The 25,644-nt window shown below is 38.3% G+C and overlaps 1 protein-coding gene across 6 annotated transcripts in view; it reads right to left on the bottom strand.

The window, feature by feature from the left end:
• The window catches only part of SSBP2 (single stranded DNA binding protein 2), a 202,138-nt gene that overhangs the window by 10,129 nt on the left and 166,365 nt on the right, over positions 1–25,644 (bottom strand). For 4 of the 6 annotated variants that reach the window (XM_075411740.1, XM_075411741.1, XM_075411742.1 and 1 more), the window contains 7 exons: positions 21,832–21,880; positions 19,820–19,855; positions 15,089–15,143; positions 11,832–11,902; positions 10,451–10,529; positions 7,403–7,431; positions 2,132–2,230 (listed from right to left, as the gene is read on the bottom strand). In XM_075411740.1, coding sequence (XP_075267855.1) covers positions 2,132–2,230; positions 7,403–7,431; positions 10,451–10,529; positions 11,832–11,902; positions 15,089–15,143; positions 19,820–19,855; positions 21,832–21,880 — 418 coding nt within the window. The remainder of the gene's footprint in view (positions 1–2,131; positions 2,231–7,402; positions 7,432–10,450; positions 10,530–11,831; positions 11,903–15,088; positions 15,144–19,819; positions 19,856–21,831; positions 21,881–25,644) is intronic. The other 2 variants (XM_075411744.1, XM_075411745.1) reach the window with 1 other exon arrangement.

Genomic DNA, 25,644 nt, shown 5'->3' with positions numbered 1-25,644 from the left:
CCCTCAAGTTAGCAGTACTTCATTACAATAATCGACGGGACACCACAATGGCTAGAAGAAGTGCACATCTATATGCCTAATTCGCTTTTATATTTAAAACTACAGACTGCAGAAACAATTTGGCCTAAAATCTTCTAAGTAGAGGAAAATGTTAAAATGCAAGAAGTATTAACGTTATGAAAACTGGTACAAGAAACAGAAAGATAAATTTGCCTTTCCAAAAGCAGATACGCAATGAAAAACCTACCAAAGCTGGAGTTTCAAGCTGGCCATTTCCAAGTGTCCAAACATTAGAAAAAGTATTTTGGTTGAGCCTCCCCTGTCACGTGAACTGCACAGAATGGACTACTTGCATAAAGTCTGTTCTGTCCCACATCGCGTCTCTGATGGTTTGTCTGTTCATCACACACTGAGCACTCCCACAGTGGGCCAGCAGAGCTGGTGAGAACACGCTTATCTCTGGCCAGTGTCAGAGACCAGCTCACACTCTTAAGGCAAAGCATCTGTTCCAGTGATTTCCTATATCTGACCCAACGTACCTGGGTAATCACTTCAGACACGGAATCTGAAGATGGTCCTAAAGGTGTTTGTGATTTTTAATTTATTATTAGCCAAACACCGTTCCCCACCCCCAACCAAAATTCCTGGCGAAGTGAACAACAAATTTGCCTGAGAAAGGACTTCTTAATAATGCCTACTCTAAATAGCCAAGTAACAAAATATGAATCAAGGCAAGACAGTTCCCAAAGACTACAATATGACTTGTGGCATGAACAATGCATGCCTTGCAGACATATCTCTCACGTAAAACCTTGAGAAAAACGGGTCCCAGGTTCTTCCAGGTAGGAAAACAACATCTAAGAGCACCTAGAAACCAGTAAGTGTCTCTAAAAACTGATTTTCTTTCGAGTACAGCTGATGCCCTTCTTTCCATGACTCCAGTTTGGTGAAATGGCCTGCCTGCCCTCAGCACAGGCAACACGTACCAAGTTGAGAGTCAAGGATTAGCATGACTGAGAATCACATTTCATGGAGGTTCTGTGGTTACTGTTTTTTTTGGCAGATATTGAAACATCAGTCTTTTTGGGTTGTACAAAGCAATTTTCTCTGATATGCCACACAATCTGAACATCTGCCCTCTTTATGAAGACATGAACGGGTAATGGACAGAAGCTCTTCCTTTTCACTAGTTAAATAAGCAAACCCCCAAAAACCTGAAATCTGATTCCCATGGAATTTGCCATGCAATTCAACTGTTTTGTGATCTAACTGAAGCTGTTTATTGGTCATGATTTCTGAGCTGAAGTTGACCACTGTCATAGTTAATGAAGCAGCACTCACTTCTGGCAGCAGTGATTTCCAATAACAACAGAAGTGTTCAAGTCACTCAGCACTTCTGAAGTAGCAGGCCACTCCTATTTAGGAACCTAAACTTGGATTTAGAAAGCCAGCTTCAGGAACGTAAGTATGAAAATACTGTAGTCTTGTTTTGCAGTGTATTTTGCACTACGATTTTCTGCCTCAAGCAGTCTCCGTTTTAAAAAAGCATCGTTTTGCCTCAGAATGAACACTAGAGGGAACCTTTGCTTTTTCTGGCTCTAACAGCACACTGCATCTTTCCAACATGAGATCTACTGGTGCTCTAATTATGCACTTCACTGTGAATCCTGTTCTAAAAGTCATTCCCCGCAAAACACACTGCTTAAGAGCCAAAGGTTGGGCAATCACACATTGAAAACAATCAGATGTAAGGATCTGTCAACTATGTGTGTTTAGGCTGCTTGGATATGGCCTGACAAATGCCTGTTGTGCATTACTGAATATGTGCGGCGTAATTACTGCTTGACAGACCTAACTTTCATTGACAACTGAAGTTTCTGCAGCAAATCTACACCTCCCACAATTTCCAGTTTCAGCTCAACTTCTAGCAATACTTTGCACAATTTTTTTGTCGAATCAATACTACAATTTTAGAAGCTAGTAAAAAAACATGTAAGGTGCAATACTGCATTACAAGTACATTACAAAACTGTTTGTTCTTGCTGTTGTTTTTCCTTTTTCTGAAGAAAATACCAGGGATAAAGGTTCACAAAGTAAAAAAAACCCCAAACGTAGGTAAAGAAATACTTACGCTCTCACTCTGAAAAGGGTTTAGGAAGTTTCCACCCATCTCACCGTCGTCCCTCGGAGTGCCAGGCTGATTACTCATGCTCATATTACTGGGAGAGTTCTGTTAAATAAGATTTTAAAACACAGATTAAGCGTTGAAGATTTCACTTCATTTCACAGCTTCACCAAGCATGCCAAAGGCATGTTTTACATGATACTGTAGTACACGAAGATGCACTTTGCAATGCACTGGGGTTTTCGAAGATGAAAAACAAGCCTCTGCAGAGTTCTGTATGATGCAGTCACTAATTTTAGCCTGTAAAGTAATGTTTTTGTCCCTGAAGCAAGAATTATTTACTTGTAATTCTTGTTTTCAGTTCATAGCAAGCATCTTCTACTGAAGTCAGGAAAAGCTATAAACAGCTGCGGCAGGTACGAGAGGTAGCTCTGTCACTACATTAAATCACGTGGTCAAATTCAGCGAAGTCTACGAGCGTGTGCCTTGACATATGTGACTTCTGAATATGTACTTAAAGGCAGACATGTAGATGGATCTGGTCTGCACAGACCTTTGCAAACGCCTGTGCCTGGGGTCTTTGTTCACAGCGTTCACAGTTTGCTGAAAAACAGTTTCACAAGAACTTCACAAGTGTGGTTCCAGTGCTAAACCACTCCACAGAGCACAGGTCATACACAGCGTTTATAGGTGAAAGAGTTTACAAAAGTTTTAGCTAAAAGACTCCTGAGTAACAGCCAGCCATTGGACTGGGCTTGCAAACACTTTCAGGAGGAGCTGCACTTTTGCTATTTGCTTCCACAGAGCATAATGCAACAGTGTTTTAATCTACCTTTTCAATGTCCAGGTGTAACTGAAATGCTAATAAATAATAACAATACCAAGGCATCTGAAGATAAATTCCCCGTTTTTTAAAGAAGTGCTCCTGCACAGCCACTGCCGTGATGTTCGGGAAACTCTTTCAAGATTCAGTTACTTACAGAAAGGGTGAAATTAGGTAATTGTCACAGAAATTATTCTAAGTCAATAGCTAATTCATAACTATTGTAGACACCACAATTAGTTAGGTATTTTTACAAAGCTGATTTGTGGTACCCTACTATGCCTGGAGCATGGGTGAGTCTCTTTCCATCACTGTTAAGACTCCAACTTATAGAGGATTTATGAAGGAAAAGGAGCAGTCAGGGAAAGGAGTGAAGTCGTGAACTTCATTATGAAACCTTTACGTCTATCACAATTCTTCACAAGAAATCTAATGCAAACCTAGTGCAGTCAATGGGCAAGCTAATGAAATGCAACTCCAAGTAGTGCTCTTGATCAAAGTGACCAAACCATAACAGCTGTAAGAATCCTAAGTGAATTTGTTCTCTTCTTGTTATGTTATTCTCAATTACAATCCTGACATGGTATGTCTGGTAGCACTGAAATTTTCTCTTAAAAAAACCAAGGTATTTTGCACTTTGAAAATACTTGCATTCTGTCTTCATTTAGTACAACGAAATCTGCAAGAGGTCAAACTTTGAATGGAAAAGAGCAGGCACTAAAAAAGAGAAAATCCCCGTAATTTTTTGGCGCTTTCCTTGCAGCTACAAAGGCTATCTATCGTACCCTGGCACTTTAAAGATGTATAGTGGAGTAGTCACGGAACAGAAAATGGGACGGGATAGCTATGACATTCTGTGATTCTGTGAGTTCTGCTTCCCCTTCACGCCATATTGCTGCATGCTCTCCTCTGTAATCATCAAGTCCCATGTTGACCACTGTCCATAATTTCAATATTGCAACATATTCCACTGTTCCACAGACTTACTTCATCTCCAAACAAGACAAAAAGCATTGTTCCCAGCTTCACCAAATACCAAAACTTCAATCAGTTACTTTTTATTACTGCATTAGCAGAGTGGTACGCCTGATGGCTGTATGTACTGTCCACTTTGCAACGTATTTTGTGTGGAGCATGAAAGGCTGTTGTTAAGTTTTCACCATATTTCCCTGAGGGAAGATCACCATTCTCAGTCTGAATGGCCAAGTACGTTTTTTATGGGTTCAGCTCAGGGTATTTATTTTCAGTTATAGATTAAATATAAAATTAATTACATAGTGAAATGCAGGCATAACTGATTTTTTATTAGCACTTGAAATGCAACTTACAGACTTGAGTAAAGAGCCCTGCCTTCACCCTTTTGCTTTCTTCAGTCCAGTGCACTGCTTCTGAAACTGCGATCCCCAGATGTCCAGGAATCACTGGACAACACGTCCATCAAAGACAACTAAAAGCCTAACTAGTTAATTAACATCTGACAATTAAGTTTGCTATTCAGTGAAGTTAGTATAGCAAATATTTAAGGACCTACAGCTTGAAAACTATCGCTTTAGTTCAACCACAGCTATGGAACCTTACGCAGGAATTAATTCAGGGAAGTCCTGTGACTTGTGTTAGGCAGGAGGTCGTACTACACACTTGTATTAGTCCCCTCCGCCCTTAAAATTTATGAATATAAAGTTTAAAACCCACTAAGGCCTTTTATATGATGCTCCCGCACTTTTCTTCGTGCCTGGGGGATTTACCCCTATTTATTCCTGCTCTGTGTAGCGCAAAGCTTTGAAATTCTGCAATTGCTAGAGTACGCCAGCCCCAAAGGTTCAAATTCCTGACACAAATGCTTTTATAGTAACTCCCCTGGGCTGCTTTTATGGCCGGTATGGGGTCAAGCATTGTAGCACTAGCTGAGTTTTTCCAAAGCAAGTATGTCTTTCACACCTGCACACATTCCATGGGCACTGCAAGAAAACACTGGTTATTAATGCTTATTTAATACGTAATTTCGGTTCATTTACTTCCTCCATCTCAATCTACTTCATAAAAACTTCATCTTCTGCCATTCAGCCAATTAAATTAAAATCTTCTCTAGAAAATGTAGCTCTGAACTCTGCGAGATGCACTGATTCTACCAAGACTGGATTAATTTTCTGCATCTCCTGGGAACTGATAATCAGCTCTTCTAACATGCACTTTACTCCACTGAAGTCCTGTCCCTGGACTTGAGTGTCTAGCAATGCACACTCCAAACTGTGTTAAAACTTCAGCAAACAATTTCCATCACTGGAAATTTACTGGTGGAGCAGCCAACTGCAAGACTAGACCGTGATGTATACAGCGAGACTGCTGCCTCAGCAAGAACAATCCTGGTAACGGTGTACAAAATTGGAAGGCAGCCACATAATTGTGCATGCATCAACCCCAGAAATATACAATTCCTTGCCAGCAGAACTTTTCCATTCAAGAGTCAAAAGCATTCTGTACCATTACCTATGGGAAATTACCAATGCTACACACACACTTTATTACTGTCAATGAAGGCTGCATATTGTACAGTGCTACATAGAAAAAGACATTTAAAATGTATATAATGGTGTAACAGGACAACTCTCATTTCCAAAGTAAACAGCATTTTTCTCTTAGGTACGTGAAAAAGACATGCATCAGATGTGATTTCCATGAGTTATTTATTATAGCTGACAAATTGCAAGACTTCCAGGTAAATTTTTGGATCCAGGTTTTCAGTGCTCCTGATACTTGTATTAGCACACTTATTGATACTTAATGCCAGTGGGCTGAATACAGGCTTTCAAAAATAATCCCATGGCAAGCTAATAGAAACGTTTTGGGTTTATTTCTTAAAAAAATGCTGCACTTCGCAATAAAAATACTGAAGAAAAAAATCTGGACATTGATTTTAAAAGTGCTGTACGCTTATTATCTCATTGGAGGCTTCTATTGAATCCATCACTGCACATCTAAGCGCAGCACAACTAAGGCAACAAAGTCATTTCAACCCATCGTTGTACTCTTTGCAGAGCCTGAAAATGTTACAGATCTTAAAAATGTCCATAAATACACGATGGCTATAGACGTTGCTCCCTCATAACAGCAGCAATGGCCTCGGACACGTGTTGCTGAGGTCCTTCCCTCCAGCAAAGACACACGCTACGCACACTGCACAGGCTACCCCCCTCCTGTGCCTCCCCACCAGAAGACCACAAACTGGGGAACTGTACAGGGTCTTCCTCCTCCTCTTTGGATACACAAGTATGTATCACTAGGTGAAGAATGATTCCTGCCTTTTGAACACCTGGAAGTGTATTCTCAACAGATTTACACCACGAACTTCTGTGTCAACCCATGGGAATTTGGGTGAGCGTTTTGTTCCCTGCATGTTGGCACCTCACCCCAGCTCCTGAGGACAGACCCACAGCAAGGTCCCCAGCATGACCACAGCGTGTGCCGACCAGCCTTAGGCAGATCTGGAATGGCAAAGCTGGCACTGGGAGAGATCCAGCGACAGCACCGTGGTACTCGGTCCTGGGGCAACCAGAACACACCAGAGCTGATATGCTCAAAACAAACTCATACTCCTTTCTCAGAAGGTTACGAATTTTGCTACAAACGAATGAGTTATAAAATTTTAACTGAAAACAACCTCTTCATTAATTTCTGTATCTACAGATCAAAAGCATGAAAGTGCAGGGACACTGTCGTAGTGATATGCTTATTAGTTTTAGTCAGTTACATCTGAACACACTGAGTAAAAAACCTAGTGTTTTGCCGGGGAAAGATATATGCCTCTTTATCAATACAAAATAAGCTCATTAATTCCTAAATTAATGATGATCACATAAGCAGTAGGGTTATTCTTATGGAAGAAGTGACACATTCAACAGTATTATTTTCATAGATGCAAAATCCCGGCAGGTTAAACTCACACTTATTTCCAACTATTTAATGGTTGTGATTATCAAAACAGTACTTCTTCTGAAACTACTACTTAATCTAGCTTTTAGGAACTTGGACTAATGATTAAGATATTAACATTGCCTTACAGAGGTGACAAAAGCAATCATACAGTGCATAAAAGTAACATCCCAATGACATTTTCCCAAAATTTACATTTAACTAGAATTAACTATTAGAACTATATTAATTTGTCTTAACAGCATGGAAGATTATAACATGATCAATCAGATGATGAACTGGATAGAATTAATCACATTCATTAATACACATTATTATGCAGTAGGGAATAAGTCTACTTACACTCCCTATTGATTATATGTTTTTTAAATTTTCAATTAATACTAATTCTGTCTGCACGGCCTTTAAAGAGTTGACAAGCAGCAAATGCAGATACATAATAAAAAGTTTCGTAACAGAGACAAAGAAAGTATGTTTAGAGTTGAAACATTATAAAAATTCCAAATACTTGATTAGATACTCACTTTGGAAATACTGTCCATGTCTCCTGAGCCTTAAATTAAAACAAACAATTCTTCAGTTAGCTTTGAGCTGAAGTTAATATAAGAATTTTTTTCATAGTAAATATATAGTGTAGCAGCATAATTTTAAAACATAACCAGCCATGAATCATCTCACTTCCTTCCCAATGTCTCTCTTAGTAAGAGTTTACAGTCAGTATTGAACTGTGTTAGTCCTTTGTCTGTGTACACACCTGGTGCAAAAAGTAAGAACAGAATGAAGGGCACAATTCTGATCTTTTTCAGGTATTTGGATGGCATCCTTTCAGGATAAGACAGCCCAGCACAACTCAAGAAACTGTATGTCCAACCTCCCTGTCCCATCAGCAATGACAGGGTATAGGTAAGGCTATTAAATCAGGGTATATGCACCTATGGGAAATGCTGCTTCAGTCTGAGAAAAAAGAACCTCAAAATCATGGCTAACTAGTTAAAGTTAATATTCCCGGGGAAAAAAAAAAAGATCACTATTATCACTAAGGTCAGCTGGTAGGCTTTCATCAATGCCTTTGCTCCCACAAGCAGAAGCCTACTGCTGAAATTGGCTGAAAGGACATCAGCTTTTGATGCATTATAAATACTGATGATAAATACTGATCTTTCAGAAGAACGCAGATGATCCTGGGGACCAGAGTAATAGAAATCAAATAAAATTAAACATAATGAGTGCAAGACTACTGAAAAGAATTTTTTTCACATGCCGTAGCTCTCACTTGGGTTAAGCCAAGAATAAAGGAAATATAACTTTAGGATAGATGTATCAAGAAAAGCATCTTTAGCAGCAACAGGCAGTAAACAATTCTGGTCACACATTTTCAGGAAAGACAAATTCTAGAAGAGTACTGAATGCAAAATGAGAAGAGTATCAGAGAAAAACAATCGAGAAAATGGAGTTGTGGGACGAGACTGAAATAGCTTACTATACTTAGCCAGGCAAACTAAGGCTGAGAAGGGATACGATTTCTCTCTATAAATACATCAAATACATAAATGTTATAAAGAGTCATTTTGCCATGGCCCAAAGCCTAAATTTTGGTGGAAATCAGGAAAAGATTTCTTTCTAACCATCAGAGCTATGAACAGATATCCAATAGAAGGGTTGTGATCAAAGAAGTCTGAGAAGCTCATGATGGACCTCGACTGATTTATCCATCTGGCTATGAGACACAGCTGCCAAGTGCAGCATGGAAATGAATGCAGCAGGTCTCTACCAGCTCTCCTCTCCTAAAAGAACCCAGGTTCCAATTCAGAGATGAAGCTACCCCTAGAAAGCAGTCATCATTAATTTCACTAAGCATGTCATCATTTTCACTAGAGAAAATAACTAACCAAACGCGAAGTACACATAGAATCCTTCCACAACTGTTTCAATTTTATCTTTGCTAAGAAATAATTCTCAGGCTATAAGAAGTGACAGAAAAAGATGTTGTTACCTTTTGCACAGTTTTTCTTTTATTTTAATGTAATGTGCATCATTATTAATTAAAGCAACAATCCATTTTAGGATTGTAATATGTAAAGAAAGGCTGTAAAATCACAAGGTGTCCTTATGCAAAGTAATCTAGGAATTTCAGGGACATGCTTTCCTAGAAAAAAAGGTAATTCTATTAGGACACAGATGCCTACTGCTGAATTTTAATCGTTCAGAACATGTCTTCTAAATAAGGTTTGATGGCTTAGGTTGTTTTCTCATCTTGTCATTCCCTCATTCAGTTTCTCCCTTCTTTTTACCTGTTTAGTATATGTATAAACTACACAGTGTAGCATACCAGTACCGTGGTAGTACAGACTTCAGTCGTACAGAGTTCAGGTTGGTCCATGCCTGTGCTGGAAGGTGCCAGAGCTTTTCTCTGGGGAGAGAAGCAAGGGGAACACTGGCAGCTTGGCTTCTGCCTGCCTGCCTCACCTGTAAGCTCGCTTGGGTTTCTCCCTGTAAAGCACAACGCTGCTCAGCAGGGTGTTGCTGGTGACCCTTGTGGACATCGGGACAGCTCCCAGATGTAGAAGAGAACCTTGCTGGTGGACAGGGAGAGTAGAAGAAGAAAGAGATTCGAAGTGTCTGCAGTGTGAGGTTCCCCCAAGTTCCTACCTCTGTGACCAACACCCCTTGGTGCAGACAGAAGTGAAAAGCACAACACAAGAACCGTACTCAGAGCTACCAGCCTGGTGTTGCAGTATGAGCAGAAATAAAGCCAAGGTATTTATTTACCTTGTGGGCATGGAAGAGGAAGGTATAAATGCAATTTATTTAGCTGCGGCTCGTTTCTTAAATCCCTCTGAAGTGTGTATCATCCTCCCAGCAAAGAGCAAAGAGCTGCTAGGATAGTCAGGAGATAAAGCAGTCTGTGTTCGCAGAGTTGTGCAAGGCTTCTCCCCTAAATACGAGTCCTTCAGAAACCACAGTGTCAAAAGTCAAACAGCACTCTCTTCTTCCTTCCTCTGCATGCCCTGAGTAGAAGTCATGATCTTTTGGGTGCATTAAAATTAGCACCTGGCTGCTAACAGGGACAGAGTAACAGTACTTATACTTGACAGACGTATGGCTAATTATAGAACTAACAAGGGTACAAAAATGTTTCTATAAAAACAGTTTAACACATACATCAATATATGTAATAACTTAGTTCCAGGTAATTGATAAGAATGTGCACCAGCATGTCACAACGAGACCTTCCCAAGATTTTGGAACAGGAAGAGAGGTCAATAAAAATGGATCTCAGACCTTCACCTCTGCATTACTGTGACAGTATGCTTTTAGAGTGATTTTCATCAACTGCATTAAAACTATACTCTCTTACAGAAATAAAATACAGTATTTTTCTTCTAAAGGTGCATTATGTATGCCAACTCATACACTTTAAAAGTATCTTAATACTTCTTGATGTATATATAGCTTTTTCATTTTTTAAAAGATTTTTACATACAGTCTTCCACACAACTCAGAGATCTACTCATAGAAAATGGCACTAGTCATTGAAAATTCACAATGTTTGTAATATTTACTATCATTACCTAATGATCCATTCATATGATGTGAATCCATTCCACCCAGTCCACTCATAGGTCCATCTGACCCTGGCCCCATTGGAAACTACAAAAGGATCAGACATTAAAAACTGGTATTACTGTACAATTTTTTGTTGATAATCTAATAATAATTAAAAAATTCCTCAGGAGAAAGGGAAAAAAAAAGGAAAAATGCACAGTCCCAGCTTTGAATGTGACAAATCTAGTGAAACCTTTCATGTGAAGACTGCAAAAACATCGTTGCTTTTGTTCACTTTTTCCAATGCTACCTTCATGATTTTTGGAGACTCCCACCTCTGAAGGCTGGCATACACTTTAGGAATAATTTATTACTTACTTCAACACCTTGTGTATGACTTTCAACCCTGCTAGTGCTGTCCTAGTTCTACTCGCACTGAAGTTACAGGGAATTTTACGAGTCTCTTCAATGAGAAAGTGACTAATTAACAGCTTTCAAACCTCAGCCTATCCGTACTCGTTGTTACCTTCACAGCATGAGAAGTTTCTGTCCAATTATTTCAAATATTAACCTTAAATTCAGTTCTTCAAAAACTTGAAGCCATTAGCTTTATAAAAAGAATTCTAAAATTCACTGCATAATAATTCAGCAGTCTAAATATCTGCATTTTTAAGTTCTACGGGCCTTTTTTTCAAAAGGCCCATAATATGGGTAGTCATTAAATGAAATATGGTTGCAATCAGAGAAATACAATAAAACTGAAGGCACAGAGAAAGATCAAAGAAGAAACAAGTTCCACCCGAGAATCCAGATTTTTGTCGGTTCTAGAACTGCTGGAATTTCAGCTAAAATGGTCATGAGTTAACTAGTTCATTAGGCAAATACTGAACTGTTATCAATAGGTTTCATTCTTAACATCCCATTTAGATAAACAGGGAAATCTGTTTCTTCTTAGAGGTACTAATTTTAGCCTTTTTTACAGAATGGCAGGGCAACATAATACTGGGTCACTTTCAGCAATTTTATCCTCTCTTTTCAGCAGTAGATACTTTTTCATAACAAAAGTCTGAATCCTAAAGAAACTAATGCTTAGTGGCAGCTCCTTGGATGATGTCCTGTCACACAGACATCTATTGCACCGCAGTGTTACAAACTAAGTCATCCCCAAAATTGACATGCACAAGCTTCTAAGGCTTTTTCCATGTAGAAAAATCTGTCCCAAACATTATTTGGCATGTATTGGCATGACTGATTTGGGAAACATTAGAAAGTACATGATGGGGGGAAGCAACTGAAGCACCACCCATAAAAATGGAAAACTTAGTATTAATGATGTGATGGAAACGTAGTGTTTGGATTAAAAAGGCTGTATAATTCAAAGAAGTATATAACTAGATTCATATTTACATTAGGTCTGTTGGGTCCAGGTGGTACTGCATTCATTAAAGTGTACATGTTGTCTCCAGAGTTGGTTGAATCTGTAATAAGAGATTATTTTAAGTGCTAATATATACCTTTCAATAAAACTACTCACCTAATACATTTCCTGTCATTTTGTTCATATTATTTCTGTGCCTCAATCACTGATACACAGTGGCAATATAATGGAAGATTTCATCCCCTGTCTATCTATTGCTACCACACAACAGAGCTATGAAAAGAAATAATTGCAATGGGCCTTAAGTGACTACTTCTAGACTCTAGTTTTATGCATGACTGTTAAAAGGTTTATAAATCACCAAGTATCTGTAACTGTTTAATTCCATAAACCCTTTTTCCTGGAGTTCCAAATTACTTCACTCATCTTCAATATTCTCTATAAAAAAGGAGTTTCTTTCTTATCAGTACTTTCTGTAAATTGTTTTCCATCTGTAATAAATGATAAATAGCTTCTCATTATACAGACTGCAAGCTAGTATAGTGAATGAAAATTTTTTATTTTCATTTATGTCAGTCTTTGATTTTGGATATATCTACCTATTGAGTGCAACGTTGTGCAAAGTTCCTTGCTCTAAGGACACCTTTAACTGATGTATCTTCATGGTACAGCACAGTGCAATGCTTCAAAAAAACCCTGAGTCCAAAACCCACCAGAACACCCTCGCACAGCACGGTGCCTAAGCCAGTAAGTTCTGCCAAGAGTTTCACCTGGCCTTTCTGGACATCAATCCAGCTACATTGCACCTCACCCCTTTCCTCCAGTCAATGCACATGAACTTTCAGGTGGAGCACCTCCAGAATCAAAATGCAAGATTTAACTAACAAGACACATAGAAGACAACCCATATAATTCTTCTGGTTCAACTTAAGAAAACTATCCCCAAGAACCATCAGCAGATACAAATTGCTCATTCTGATCTCCAACTTTTCCCCGCTGCTAACACACGCAAAGTCTTAACACCCTTCATCAACATTTGTAAGAAACAGAAGGCAGAAAACACAGCATATAGCAGACAAATCAGGCAAAAACCTCTCCCAAGGGAACCCGACAAGATGTAGGCCATGTAATGAAAAAGTTTACTGAGAGGAGAATGACCTAAGGAAAGTCTAAATACATCCTTAAGGAGACAGCATGCTTTAAAAATGTATCGTCAGCTCTGGAAAATGAGTACCTCTTATAATATCTGGTAAAAGAATATACAATAGCTTAGTGTTCTGTACCTAGCTCCTCCAAAAGACCATTCCACCTCTTTGAACTAGAGTACTGAGATTAACAACACATGCAAAAACCACGGCTGAGCTGTAGTTCCTTTTCCAAGACAAGGTAATGAGGGACTTTTAAGTCAGAAGTAGTGAAAGCAAGAAAGCTGAGACCACACTGAACTGTGTTGGAACTAGGAGTGTGGCCTGACCTCCTGCAAGACTGTATTTGTAAATACACTAGGCACTTAAAATTGAGGTCTTTCTCTATTCCTTCATCTTTCTGAGACAGTTTTATAAGTATTAATTAACCTTCGTGAGTAAATAATTCCATAATATGCAGAGCACTATGTACCACCACAACACTAAAATATGCTGTTTAAAGAGGGGGAACAGACAGTTTGTAACCTAAAGTTATCAACATAAAATTAGCACATAAAGAGTTATTTTTAACATTCAATGAGGTAGGCAACAAGTTCCTCAACCAACAGGTCCTCCTGCAACACACATCCCTGGCTCTCCTCATGTTCTGCTCCCTCATGTGAAAATACATACAGGCTAGTTGGGCCACGGGAATCCTCGGAGCTGGTTTGTCTCAGAGGCAAGTAAATACCTTTGCAAAATTCTCAGGTGGCCAATTTCTAAGTGTTTTCATACTTTGGAAAACAGAGCCTCAAAACATCTTTGAGTCTCTAACTGGAAATGGGAACAACTGTCTGCAGCAGCTTTCTTTGAGTTGCACACAGACAGCCTAATACATGCAATAACTGCAGTGCTGACTACTTTTAAAAGGGCAGGCTGTCCATAAGTTTGTTTTATATTAAGAGAGATTCTAACTTTTAAATGCCAGCTTGTACTAATTATCTTTTTCACTAATGATATGAACAAGGAAGTCCTACACTTTATCTTAGTTGCATTTTTATTAAAGTTCTGGAATTGTATTTAACGCAAATATTATATGGGTGCAAGAAGTTTTTGTGGCCAGTTAGGAAACTTCCCTACCCACTTGGGCGGTAAAGGACAGCAAGAACATGTAGGACATATGGACTGAGAACAGTGTAACATCACTGAGGTGAACAGGTCCCTCTTACCTGGTGAAAGGGAGTTACAAAGGCACATACTGGCCAAAAGGAGTAGCTACTGAATACTGGGTTACACAAGTTGTAATTAGTTTCATTTTAGCAGATTTCTGATCATGTCGATGGGGGAGGACAGCGTCCTCCACATCCTGCAGTTCCATTTACGTATCAGAATCTTTGCGGAGTATCGATGGAGGGAAATACTTACTTCTAGTAGACCATCTTTAAGCCTTGAGAAGCTAGCTAGCCATCCCAAATCCTCCCATCCTCCTCTTTGTTTCCTCAAACCTTAGTAGGAATGTGGCCAATCTTATGCATGGCCAAAATCTCCATGTGGTATGAGCTGCAAGATACAGATCATGCTACCTGGTGAAACAATGGGTCAGTCGAAGTTCTGAGAACAGATCACTGGTAGGACATGACGATGACTCCTTTGGGGCCTCACTCCTCTAGTGCAAGCCAGAGAAGAGCAACCTGTCCAGCACGATCCTGCTGTCAGTCAGATGACAGTCGTGGAATGCAGCACATTGCTGAAGAGCCACATGCTGGTCAGGTCCATCTCACAGGATAGATACTACAGGGGAAGTTTCACCAGATTCAGAAATCTCCCCATTTCCAAACTGGTGGAATTTTCCCAAAGAACATTAGCAAAATCGAATAAAGACTGTGTCTTCTTTTGTTTATAACTTGCTGCTGCTGAAATTGTGCAAGAAACTATGGGCTCAAAAGCCAGAGAAATTAATTGATACAGTGCCTTTTATCTCTACAACATAGTAGCGAAAGAATGAGAGTGAAAGCATAGGATAAAAACTGATACGGAAAATGTAAAACCAATAATTTATCATTATCTAACTCTTTATGAAAATCAGAGTCTGAAAATTAATGTATGTACTTCCTAAAATCCCTTATAATTATCTTTTATTATTTCTGAGTATGTTTCAATACCTGCAGGACTAGGCATGATAGGTGTTCCTGGTGGCCCTCCACCTCCCGGAGGACCCTAGAGAGAGGAGAAAATGTCAGTTAGCATGAAAGGAAAAAATACCACAGTAAAAAATGAACACAGTACAAATGAAACAAAAACGTATTGTGAACGTCATGAGTTGCTCTGGTAAAAACACGCACATTTACTGATAACCTAGTGAAACAGCTCACCAGATTAAGAGAAGATAACTGGCCAGCAAGCTCTGGCACAGACTTCTGATGTACGCAGGTATGCAGATCCAAGAATATCCATTAGTTTATAACTCTGTGCCATGCTGTGAGTCAGACAAGAGAAACACTTGGAGCCGCACCTAAGACAATCATATTTAATTCCCTCAACCTACTTTTATTACCACTGTTTTTTCAGCTAGCATTTCTGTTTTGTTTGTTAAGCACAAAACAAGAGGGTGTCCTATGGGGACAGAAGGGCCTAATCACCTTAAGAAAGCTTTCTTATCTAGGCAGGCTTCGTATCTTGATGCGACAGGCATCTTCATTCTGTCTGTATAACATCCTACACTTTTTAAACATAACATCTGTATACATAGTTTCTTCTCAAACTAATGACAAGTGGATTGAAAAGTCAGGACAACGCTAGGTACAGTCATATCACTTGCCTAGACTGCTAAATCAAAGATAAAAAACAAAAAAAGCATCAAGGAACATATATTTTCTTAGATTCAGGTATTTCTATGTGGCAGATCTGATCATGACTAAGAACTGTACACAGACTGCTCTGTCGTTAAAAAAGTTTTTCAAGGTTCTTTAAAAATTTCTCCAAGAATTTTATTCTAAACATCCAAATTGTTTAGTAAAAACAGAATTGTAACTTCTTGCTTCCTGTGTTTGCAGATTCACTCATATTTTTAAAAGTAATGCAAAAAACTATCAACTTCAAGTTTGGTAAAAATGTCTGTTCAATAAAAGTAAATAAATATTGACTTTCTATAATAAAAAATACACAGATTGCTAACAACAGATGACTATTTTCATTACCATATGACTCTTACTATATTTTAATATATTTTTTAGTATTTTAAAATGGCAGATATACTGTTGCAGATATACTGTTCCAGACAGGAACATTTTTTCAGTGGCACTGAACAGAAAGATTTGTCTGTGTCTGCTTACAAGGACATTGGTGAGATTTGCTATAATTCACTTAGATATTTTGGAAGGAGGCAGAGAAGTCTTGGATTTAAAACAACAGACACTCTCTCAATGGCTTACTAAAATTACATTTCTTACAAAACAATTAGCAATAATATACTAGCAAACACTGTTTTCAGAGAATCAAACTCAGTAACGTATCAGCTTTCTGACAGCTCCTCTGCAGGTTTGTAGAAGCAAAATAATTGCAGGGGGGAAGCATCTCTGTCTGCCAGCCAGCGATCAATTCCCCATTTATTGTAGATGAAACTGAAACCTTTTACCCAGAAGCATCAGCACATCCCTGCAGTCAGTCAACATCTATATACCTCTATGCCCTTATACGTAACCCCATCTACCAGTTCTTTATCTTGTGCTTCTCCTTGCTCGTCAACTAAGCAAGATCACTGAGTATCTCTTATAGAGCGTGCTAGAACAAAGGCTTGCTATACCATCAAACCCACAGATCAGCTTATAAAAATCAAGGCATAATCACAACTTCATTTCATACTGCCAGCAGCCACATAGCTTTTTTACCCTCCCAAATTACAACTGAATCAGCAATGAATGTGTTAAGATCAGGCTTGCCAAAACTGTCTGAAAAGCCTATTCAGCCCTCAGCAATGCAAAATTCCACCACTGCTGCGGCAGAGCTACAGACTCCAAATTGAAAGGGACCTTTGGATCACAAATATGATGCTCTAGGCGTCACAGGCTATGACTTTTTATCCATGTACTTGGGCACTATGCTCACTAACTTCATTTTTTTAGGTGTATATATATATTTTTAGCATCACATACAGAGGTGTAAAAACCACAAACTAGTCATTTATGAGAAAAGTTACTTATCTTCACTACTAACTTTTGCATCTGATTTTAAATTTGCATTTACTCTCATTGTTTGTATATTTTCTTCTCTCAGAAAGCCTCTTGGTAGTAGCTGTTTTCACTCTGAGAATATATTAATGTGTAATGGAATTATTTCTCAAAAACTGTCTGATAAACTAAGCAGATTAAGCTCTCAAAGCACGTAGTTCCAGATCACAAATCCCGCGGCTAAAAAGCTGTTTTAAGAGATCCCTAGCCCACACCTTGTCCCCAAATGCTTGTTCTCGTGGAAGCTACTGCCCCTCGGTTTTGCTTATTTAGCTGTTCATATGGTTGGAGTCTGTGCATTCCTTTTCCAAAATGTGGCGGGCCTTTCTGAAGCAAGACTATTCTCTCAGCACCAGAGAAGACATGCACCATGCAAATATCTATGCTGGCAGAAGAAGATCTCAACCCTTGGTCCACCTCAGCTGCTTCACCACTGCCTTCTGCTAGCGGCTGCCTCAGGTCTGCATGGAGCTCCCTCTGTGAGTGTCCCTCGACCTATTTTGGGTCAACTGAAGTGCTTCAGCAAGGACCTAGGTCTTGAAATGCTGCAGTCAACTTCAGTTGTTTTGGACAAAGAGGGTCAGTCATCCAAGGAACTCCGGCAGCACACCTGAAGGAGCGGTAACCTTCAGCAGAAGAGTGGGGACAAGGAACTAGGTAGCAACCTTTCCCACCAGCACAGCTGAAGTTCACAGAGCACATCTGAGCAGAGGCTCAGGCATTTCCTTCAATACTTCAATCTTCCATGTGTCTCTTTCTTGCATCTTTGCATGTCTTTTGATTTCCCATCAATGTTGCCAGTTAGATGCAACATTCCAGCATCAGTCTCATCACTGTCACTGAAAGAGGTAAAATCAGCTCTTTACTCTTCCTCCTCCTCTATCTATACACTGAAATACGGTGATGCCCTCTTCTGTCCAAGGCACCTGTCCCGGCTGAGCTTTGGCTTGATGCGAGTACACCACAGAGTCCGATACTAAAACTTGCATTTCACTTACGTTTGCTTCCTTAAAACAATTTTCTACAGTGTCTCCTTTTCCACTTTCTTCATATTTTTAAAAAATGAGCATATAAAGTCAAATTTTTTTTTAAAAAATCTTCAAAATCTGCAATAATAACTTATCACTAATGTCTGTGGCAAAACCAATAAAAACTCTTCCCAACTGAGAGAAATTTATGAAGTCCTGCATTAAAAAAACGGTTTGGAAACCAGCAGATTTGGGCTGTTTCCACTAAACATGTGGCAAAATGAGTACTACAGTTATGGACACTTACGAGAATTATAACCTTTTTCACAGCTAATTGTCTAAATAAAGGAGAAAAGAAATTGCTTTTGTCCAAACAAAAAACAAGCTTGTACTTGCACTCATCCTTCAGCTTTAGCTCTGCAGGATCATCTCTCTCACAAAGACTGAAAGTAGGAGAAACCTATAAGCAGCACAATCAGATGAAAAAACACTGGTATATTGTCCTCATGGTGAAGGACCTGCTATTTCCACATTCTGAAACAGCTTCAGGCTTTATGCTGGCTAAAGCCAACATTCTGCAACTGTCTAATCTCCATGTGATAAAACATGAAATATCAAAAGAGAGGTCTACTAAAACCTGACTGAGCAACAGACATTTGGAATCCTCTCTCTATATACACACACAGACTTATATTATATTATATTATATTATATTATATTATATTACGCACACATATTATATGTGTCTGTGTGTGTATATATATATGAAAACCTATATATATAGTCCTGTATAGTCCTATAATCCTATATATATATACATACATATATAAAATTCTCCCTCGTTACCCTTTGACACCAGTACTAAGCATGTGATAAAAACAGAGTAAACAATATGCCTTAGAAGAGCACATCAGAAGTACAAATAATCCAAGCGCAACAGTTACAACAACAATCAAGAGCCTAAAAGGATAAACAAAGTTAATCTCCTGGGATAGAGACAAAAAACAGCAGTGTATACTCCAACAAAAAACATTCTGTTGATAGGTAAATTGTACTTGTTAAATTCCCCAGAGAGGGTTAGCATTTTGTGTTCTTTGGAATGACAGCTCAATGCTGGGCCTATTATAAAGCTTTAACTATTTCATTCTAAAGTACAGACTAAGAAAAAACAATGATACCAACTAATCCATAATAAATTAAGACAATGTCTGTGAAATGAAGACATAACAGACCATGGAGAAAAAAAATATCAAGCCTTCAGAAGGTAATTATAAGAATAAAAATTTCCCTTAAAATACCAGCTGTAAGGACCCTGTTGCACATCTTTGGGGAGATAAAAGCTTGTTTTAATTCTTCAAATTCTTTTCTTTCTGAAGAAGTTGAGACTCATGCACAATATTGTGTCACCGAGAAAGCTGGGGGGTTTTGTCCTTTATTACTGAAGACAGTCTATTGTGTTGGTTATATAAGTGTTTGCTGAAATAAAACAGGACTCAGGGCAATTTTGACCAGACTGATAACGATTCTAGTAATGAATATCAACATATGCACCATAGATAGCAGGAGAAAACCTAAGTGCAGATCAGATGTTCAGTTCTCAACCAATACACAAGGGTTCTTCACATCTGGACAGCTATTTCTTTGGCTAAACAAAATGTAACATCTTTTCTAATAAGCAAACACACACAAATGTACTTACTACATAGTTCCCAGGAGATGCTGAAGAATAAGGGATCTGTAATAGCAACAGAAACAAACCAGTAATTTCTTCTGCAGTGAGATGGAGTCCATACACATGTTTATGCACAGCCATACGTTAACACTTGTTTAATTAATTTCAAAGGCACAGTTAAGAATTATGGAAAAATGCTATTGTTGTCAAAACAAACACCTCTTCTTTTCAACAACTTGTCATTTCAAGTATGTTCAAGTCCAACACTAGCAATATAGACACAAACAAAATTTAATACCCAATATTTCAAATACAAATATTTCCACTTAAGATTACTGTGCCCTGGTAGCCACTCTAATGAATTTAATATGAGTAACATAATTCACACATTTAAATGTCTGCAGGCCGAGGTCTGGTATCTGCTCTCCGTTGTTTCATAATAAGTGAGGTGTGCATGAACAGCCAACATCACTTTTTTTAAGATGACAAGTTATAAGGTCTAGTACCAATCCAGTTCTTGCATCTACCACAAGAGCCTCCTTATTCTTATTGCGGGAGCCACAAGACGGTCTGTAAAGATCTGCAGTTTACAGTAAAAGGTTAAGCTGTAAGACTATTAAGGTATCAAGCTTTATAAGGTTTATAAGCTTAAGCAGCCCATACTTGCATTTAAGTCAACAGGACTTCAGAGTCATCCCAAGCATGGACTGAATTTCTATGGTCTTGTATATACTTAAATCTTTACTAAAATCTCGACCGTAAAAGGAAAAGCAACTCTCTTGTATCTTTCACCCTAGAAGATACTTGTTGTATTTCTTTGCATTATTCTTTTTTTTTTTTTTAGAAGGACAGTGTTCCAGTTTCATTTCAAATTCAGTTGTGGTATTTGTTGCAGAGGATATCTGGAGCAATCCAGTTGCCTGTGAATAATCCAGTTTTCTTTTTTATGACAGCCTTTGGAATTATTCTCTCCAAAGCAGCACGGACCAATGCTATTATAGGAGAACTGGTTAAGAATTAAGTAACTGTACTGACAAAATACAAAATTATTTTGTAGCATAAGCATCTTACATGACTGCAGACAACTTGTCAGCCAGCTCCTTTTTATAAATACATCTATTACTGGACTTCTCAATTAATTTCACAGAATGACAGTATTTCAACTATCAGTTAAAAAATCTCCTAACATCCATTTTAGTTGAGTACATGCAAAAGAAAACTGAGGAAGACTTTCAGCTATTTTGTCCCCCCAGCTGTCATTAGAATCAAAAAATCAAAACTGAGAACAACAGGAAGAACCAGGCTAGTCTGTTAAGCCAGACCCATCTTACCCAAATGCAAGTGCTAAAAAGGGACACATTTTTATACTAATGATGTATGATCACTGAATGAAAATGAGAACTTTACCTTTGTGTTTTCTGAAGAAATACCAGACACTGTTGTTCATGTGGGATGCCTCACTGACCTCCTCCTCCTTCAAGCTGCTATTAGACTCCCTCACTTTTTAGTTGTTGCAATGAAATTCAATAACGTGCACTGCTTTTTACAAAAAGCATACAGAAATGGCTGATGTCTTGCAAGCAGTTGTGCTATGATTCCACATTCCCTAGTTAAGAGCAGCAAATGTGCTTTTGTTATGTAAAATATGTGAGCACACATTAAGCTGTATCTTAACAAGCTGTAATTTCTGTAAAGCTTGCTGGCCAGATAGTGTTGAACTAACTCATCTTACTTGCACTAAAGGAAGTTAAAACATTATTTTAAATATACGCTAGGATAACCTTTGGGTCATGGAAGTGCTGTAACCGATGTAAGGATGCAGAGCTGTTGTGTGATTATGAACAGAGCTGGACATCTGCAGGTCTCTGTTCAGATGTGCTCCTCACTGTACCTGCTCTGCATTAGGGTTATGAGGCAAAAACATAAAGCATGCAGTATTCTATTTGTTCAATGAGGTAGAATTTTTTCCCTGGTGTACTGATGGGAAATATTTCCCTTAATATAAGATAATGTCTAGTATTTTTTAAACATTTACTTACGGAATTGGCATTGGTTGGGTTTGGCCATGGTCTACCACCCCCAGGACCCCTGTAACAGAAGATGAAAGATGAGACACAGAACAATCCCTGTCTTCTGACCAGCTCTGAGGAAGCAAATCAAAATAATCTGTTTCCAGAGTAAGGAAGGAGATGGTGCTTTTGTCAAATTAAAGTGTGTCTATAAACCATAACTACACCAAGTCATATTCCTATAGCGAAACAGTCATCGTTGCACCACCATTGTCATTTAAGCAGTCTATCAGTTGATTAAAGATGATTTATTTGTTATTGCAACCCTACCACTCACATCTAAGACACTTCAGTTCCGGACTGACTTTGGTACTTCTATGCTCCTCAGGACAGGCCAGGCCAGATGGCACTGTGAGGAGTCTTTCCCTAGGAGCTACATGGCCAGAGGCTACAGTGGGGACCACACAGTTTTGCACTGCTCCCAAACACTTGCAAATTTTGGAAGTGACAGATATTCTCCTTTTATATTTTCCATGGATCAATTTGAAAGACATTGCAGATTTGTGTCTCTTTAAGTGGTCTCATGTTGAGGGAGAATTTAACTCTGTGTTACATAGATGCAATACTCTAAAGTGGCACAAAGTTTTGCAAAGCATAATAAAGAAGTTACCAAATTCTTCTAAGTTCTCATGAAGACTGTTTTTCCTTGTAGTCTGTCAACCTTTTTTAAAATATCTGGAGGAAGTATAACACATTCCACAAAAGTCTACTTACAGTACAGGCAAAGGCAGAAAGGTACTAAAATGTAAGTGTAATTTCAGTCATAGAAACAGTACTCTTGCTTACATAATTAAGTACCTTCCTGAAGAACTGAGGATGCATGCATTTATCGAGCATGGATCTAGAATACTGCAAGTATAGCAAGGTTTCATTAGTGATGCTAGTACCTTACACATATTTTGGGAAAGCCTATTTTTTACAAGCACAAGCCACAGAAAATACGTTGCTATAACCTATATCTGATAATAATAATAAATTTCACATATTAAAAATTGAAAACACGTCATTTTATACATACACTTTAAACGTATGTTTAGATATGAATCTAAAAACAGTTTGCTACTTGACCAAGGATACATTATCTCCACATAAGTCACGGAAACATGAAATTTATCACACAGCAGGCAAAACGGAAATCTCAGACTTTTTGGACATTCTCATTACACTTGGCCCAAATGGTGTACGTGTGATGAAGTGGCAACCCCCCGCCAGGAGGACCCAGAGCATTTCACAGAGAGGAGACCTGTCTGATAAAGCCAACACCGAGGAGACATCAGATGGGTACTAAAAGCAGAATGGAATAGGGAAAGGAAAAAAGGGAAAACCGCCCAGATAGAGCACATTTTTCTCACAACTCTTGCTGTTATTTTAAGTTTCTCACACTTAGCTGAGCTCAGAAAAATAGTTTGGTGGTTAGGCTTCGTCTTTTAACAGTCCTGAGGGAACTAAGCCATATGGGAGATAAAAGCTCCATGTTTACAGTCATAATTATTCCTGGGAGCATGAAGAACTTCTAGTTATTTATAAATAAGACAAAATCACTTTTTGAAGGCCTTGACAACAGAGAAGCAGAGCAGATGACAAAAATTTTGCATTTAAAATGGCGTTTTGGCCTCATTAGCTTTAGAAAAGCAACATTAGCCACCACAGCTTACCAGACATGGGAGAGTGATTTAAATACAGAGAAGAAAGCAGGCTTTATTAGCAAGTTCAGGAAGTTTTCTATTTTAAAGTCTTGCAAACCTAAAAGCTATTAAGTAGATATTTTGCCCAAGTGATTTAATATTGAATCTTATTTTTTTTTATTACATTCTTGATGAAACTAAAAAGAAATTAGCTCAAACAATCAATGGAAATAAATGAAAACTGACTTATTTCCACTGACATTATTTTTGGAAATCAGGAATGTAGGTAAGGCTCATTTCTGCCTTATTCATTGGGAGGAAGGGAGGCAAAGCAAGGAAAGGGACTGACAGTACTCAAGCTCCTCAGGTCAAATATTCAGCGATCTCTCCTCTGCTAATAATTACAAGGTGAAATACCAGGTGTTCTTTTTTCTTTCTTTCTTTCTTTTTTTTTTAAGTTGTCCTTTTTTCTATGTACCATACTTGGTATTTTGGATCTTCTTTTTCAGAGAAATCAGAACTTGTAACAACACTGGAAGTTTGCTTTCACCTCACAACCCTGCACTGTATGACACTGTGACACAAATCTATCTAGCTAAACACATCAAATGGCAATTAGCTGTGACAACACTGCAGATTACTCTGAACTACAGAGATATTAAAAAGCCAACTCCGATACAGGACTGGGTTAAGCCACAGCAACACGGAAATTTAGACAGGCCTTACCAGGAGACTGCAAAACTCACCTTTCAGCTAAACAGCTGTTGGAATTTGCAAATTTACTACTGGAAGCCATGGACAGCTCTAAGTATAGACTTAGAAAACACTGTAGCAGATTCTGCTGGAAAGCCATATGGTTTTCGTGGAGCCAAATGTTTTTATCTTATAAAACATACATTAAAAAAAAACCCTACCTGCAATTTTTTTCAATTCAGTGCAAGCAGTTTTTTGCCCTTTATTAAATGTTTATTTTGGAAGCATCAGCAAATCATAAAACATTGTTACGAATGTACCAATTCCAAAATAGAGTAATTTATGAAGTATCTATTGCTATGACTAGTTACTGCTGCATTTTATCCTTAAAGTTAGTCCTACAGCGTTGATTCTAGTACTTTAAAAAATAAAGTCTAAAATTTCAGCTTCCCAAGGGACAAATATATTCAATCAGGAAATGAAACATCTAGACACAAGTCTGTGAATTGAAGTTCAAAAACAAAATCACATTTCTTTTCAGGTATGACTGAGATATTCTTCGTGCTCGAGACAGCACGGCAGGACACAGGGGCCATTCAAAAATGCCAGTGAAATGTAAAACCTCTCCCTGAAATTTGCCATTTTGTTCCAAAGAGGGCATTCTTCCAGAAAGAAATAAAATCTTACTAAAACAGGCTACACCATGTTTCAACTTAAAATCTTATAGATAACATAAAGTTCTTTTGTGGAAGAACATAGGATATGTATCAGCTGTTTCAAACAGTAATTGGATAGGCATTAGTTACGACAGAGTAAGTAATTATTTAGCAGTACTACATTTGTGGAGCATAGGCTCCCGGACTGAAATATGGTCTATGAGCTCTCAAGCTGGTTGTTGCTGTTTTTGACAACGAAGAACACTTTTTCATGAAGAAAAGAGTAAAATTCTATTTGGCAGATATTCTGCTCTTAACCAAACAGCTTCCTTTCCTGTCTTCAAGCAGAAAAAGCCGGATTTTATATGGCAACTCTTTTTGTAGAGTACACTTTTTAAAATTTTAACATTGACAAAAATCCCCAAACATCAAATATAACACTGAAAAATTTTCTTGCCAGAAAAAGATATGGCTATGTAAAGACAAATGTACTTTACCATCAGGCAATAGCCTTATGTAGATTTATCCTGTTTCCTAGAAATATAAGTACACTAAATGTCTTACACTGTTACTTCTGAGCACTGTGCATTAGAAAAATTGTAAGGGATAATACAAAGAACACATTTAATACAGCTGGGACCATCTATTGCCATTGCCCACAGCTTATCCTTGGATGCTCTCTGATTGATCCTTAATGGTGGAATTGACCAGGCAATGAGTCTTCACTAGGAATTCGGTGTAAGGACAACTTTGACAGCAGTAACTTCACAGTAAGAAAAAAACCTGCTGTCCTAGAAATACAGTTAAAA

This window comes from Opisthocomus hoazin, chromosome Z, assembly GCF_030867145.1.
Source record: "Opisthocomus hoazin isolate bOpiHoa1 chromosome Z, bOpiHoa1.hap1, whole genome shotgun sequence".
Lineage (NCBI taxonomy): Eukaryota > Metazoa > Chordata > Aves > Opisthocomiformes > Opisthocomidae > Opisthocomus > Opisthocomus hoazin.
Note: the sequence above shows the minus strand (reverse complement) of the source record. Positions and strands in the feature narration are given on the sequence as shown.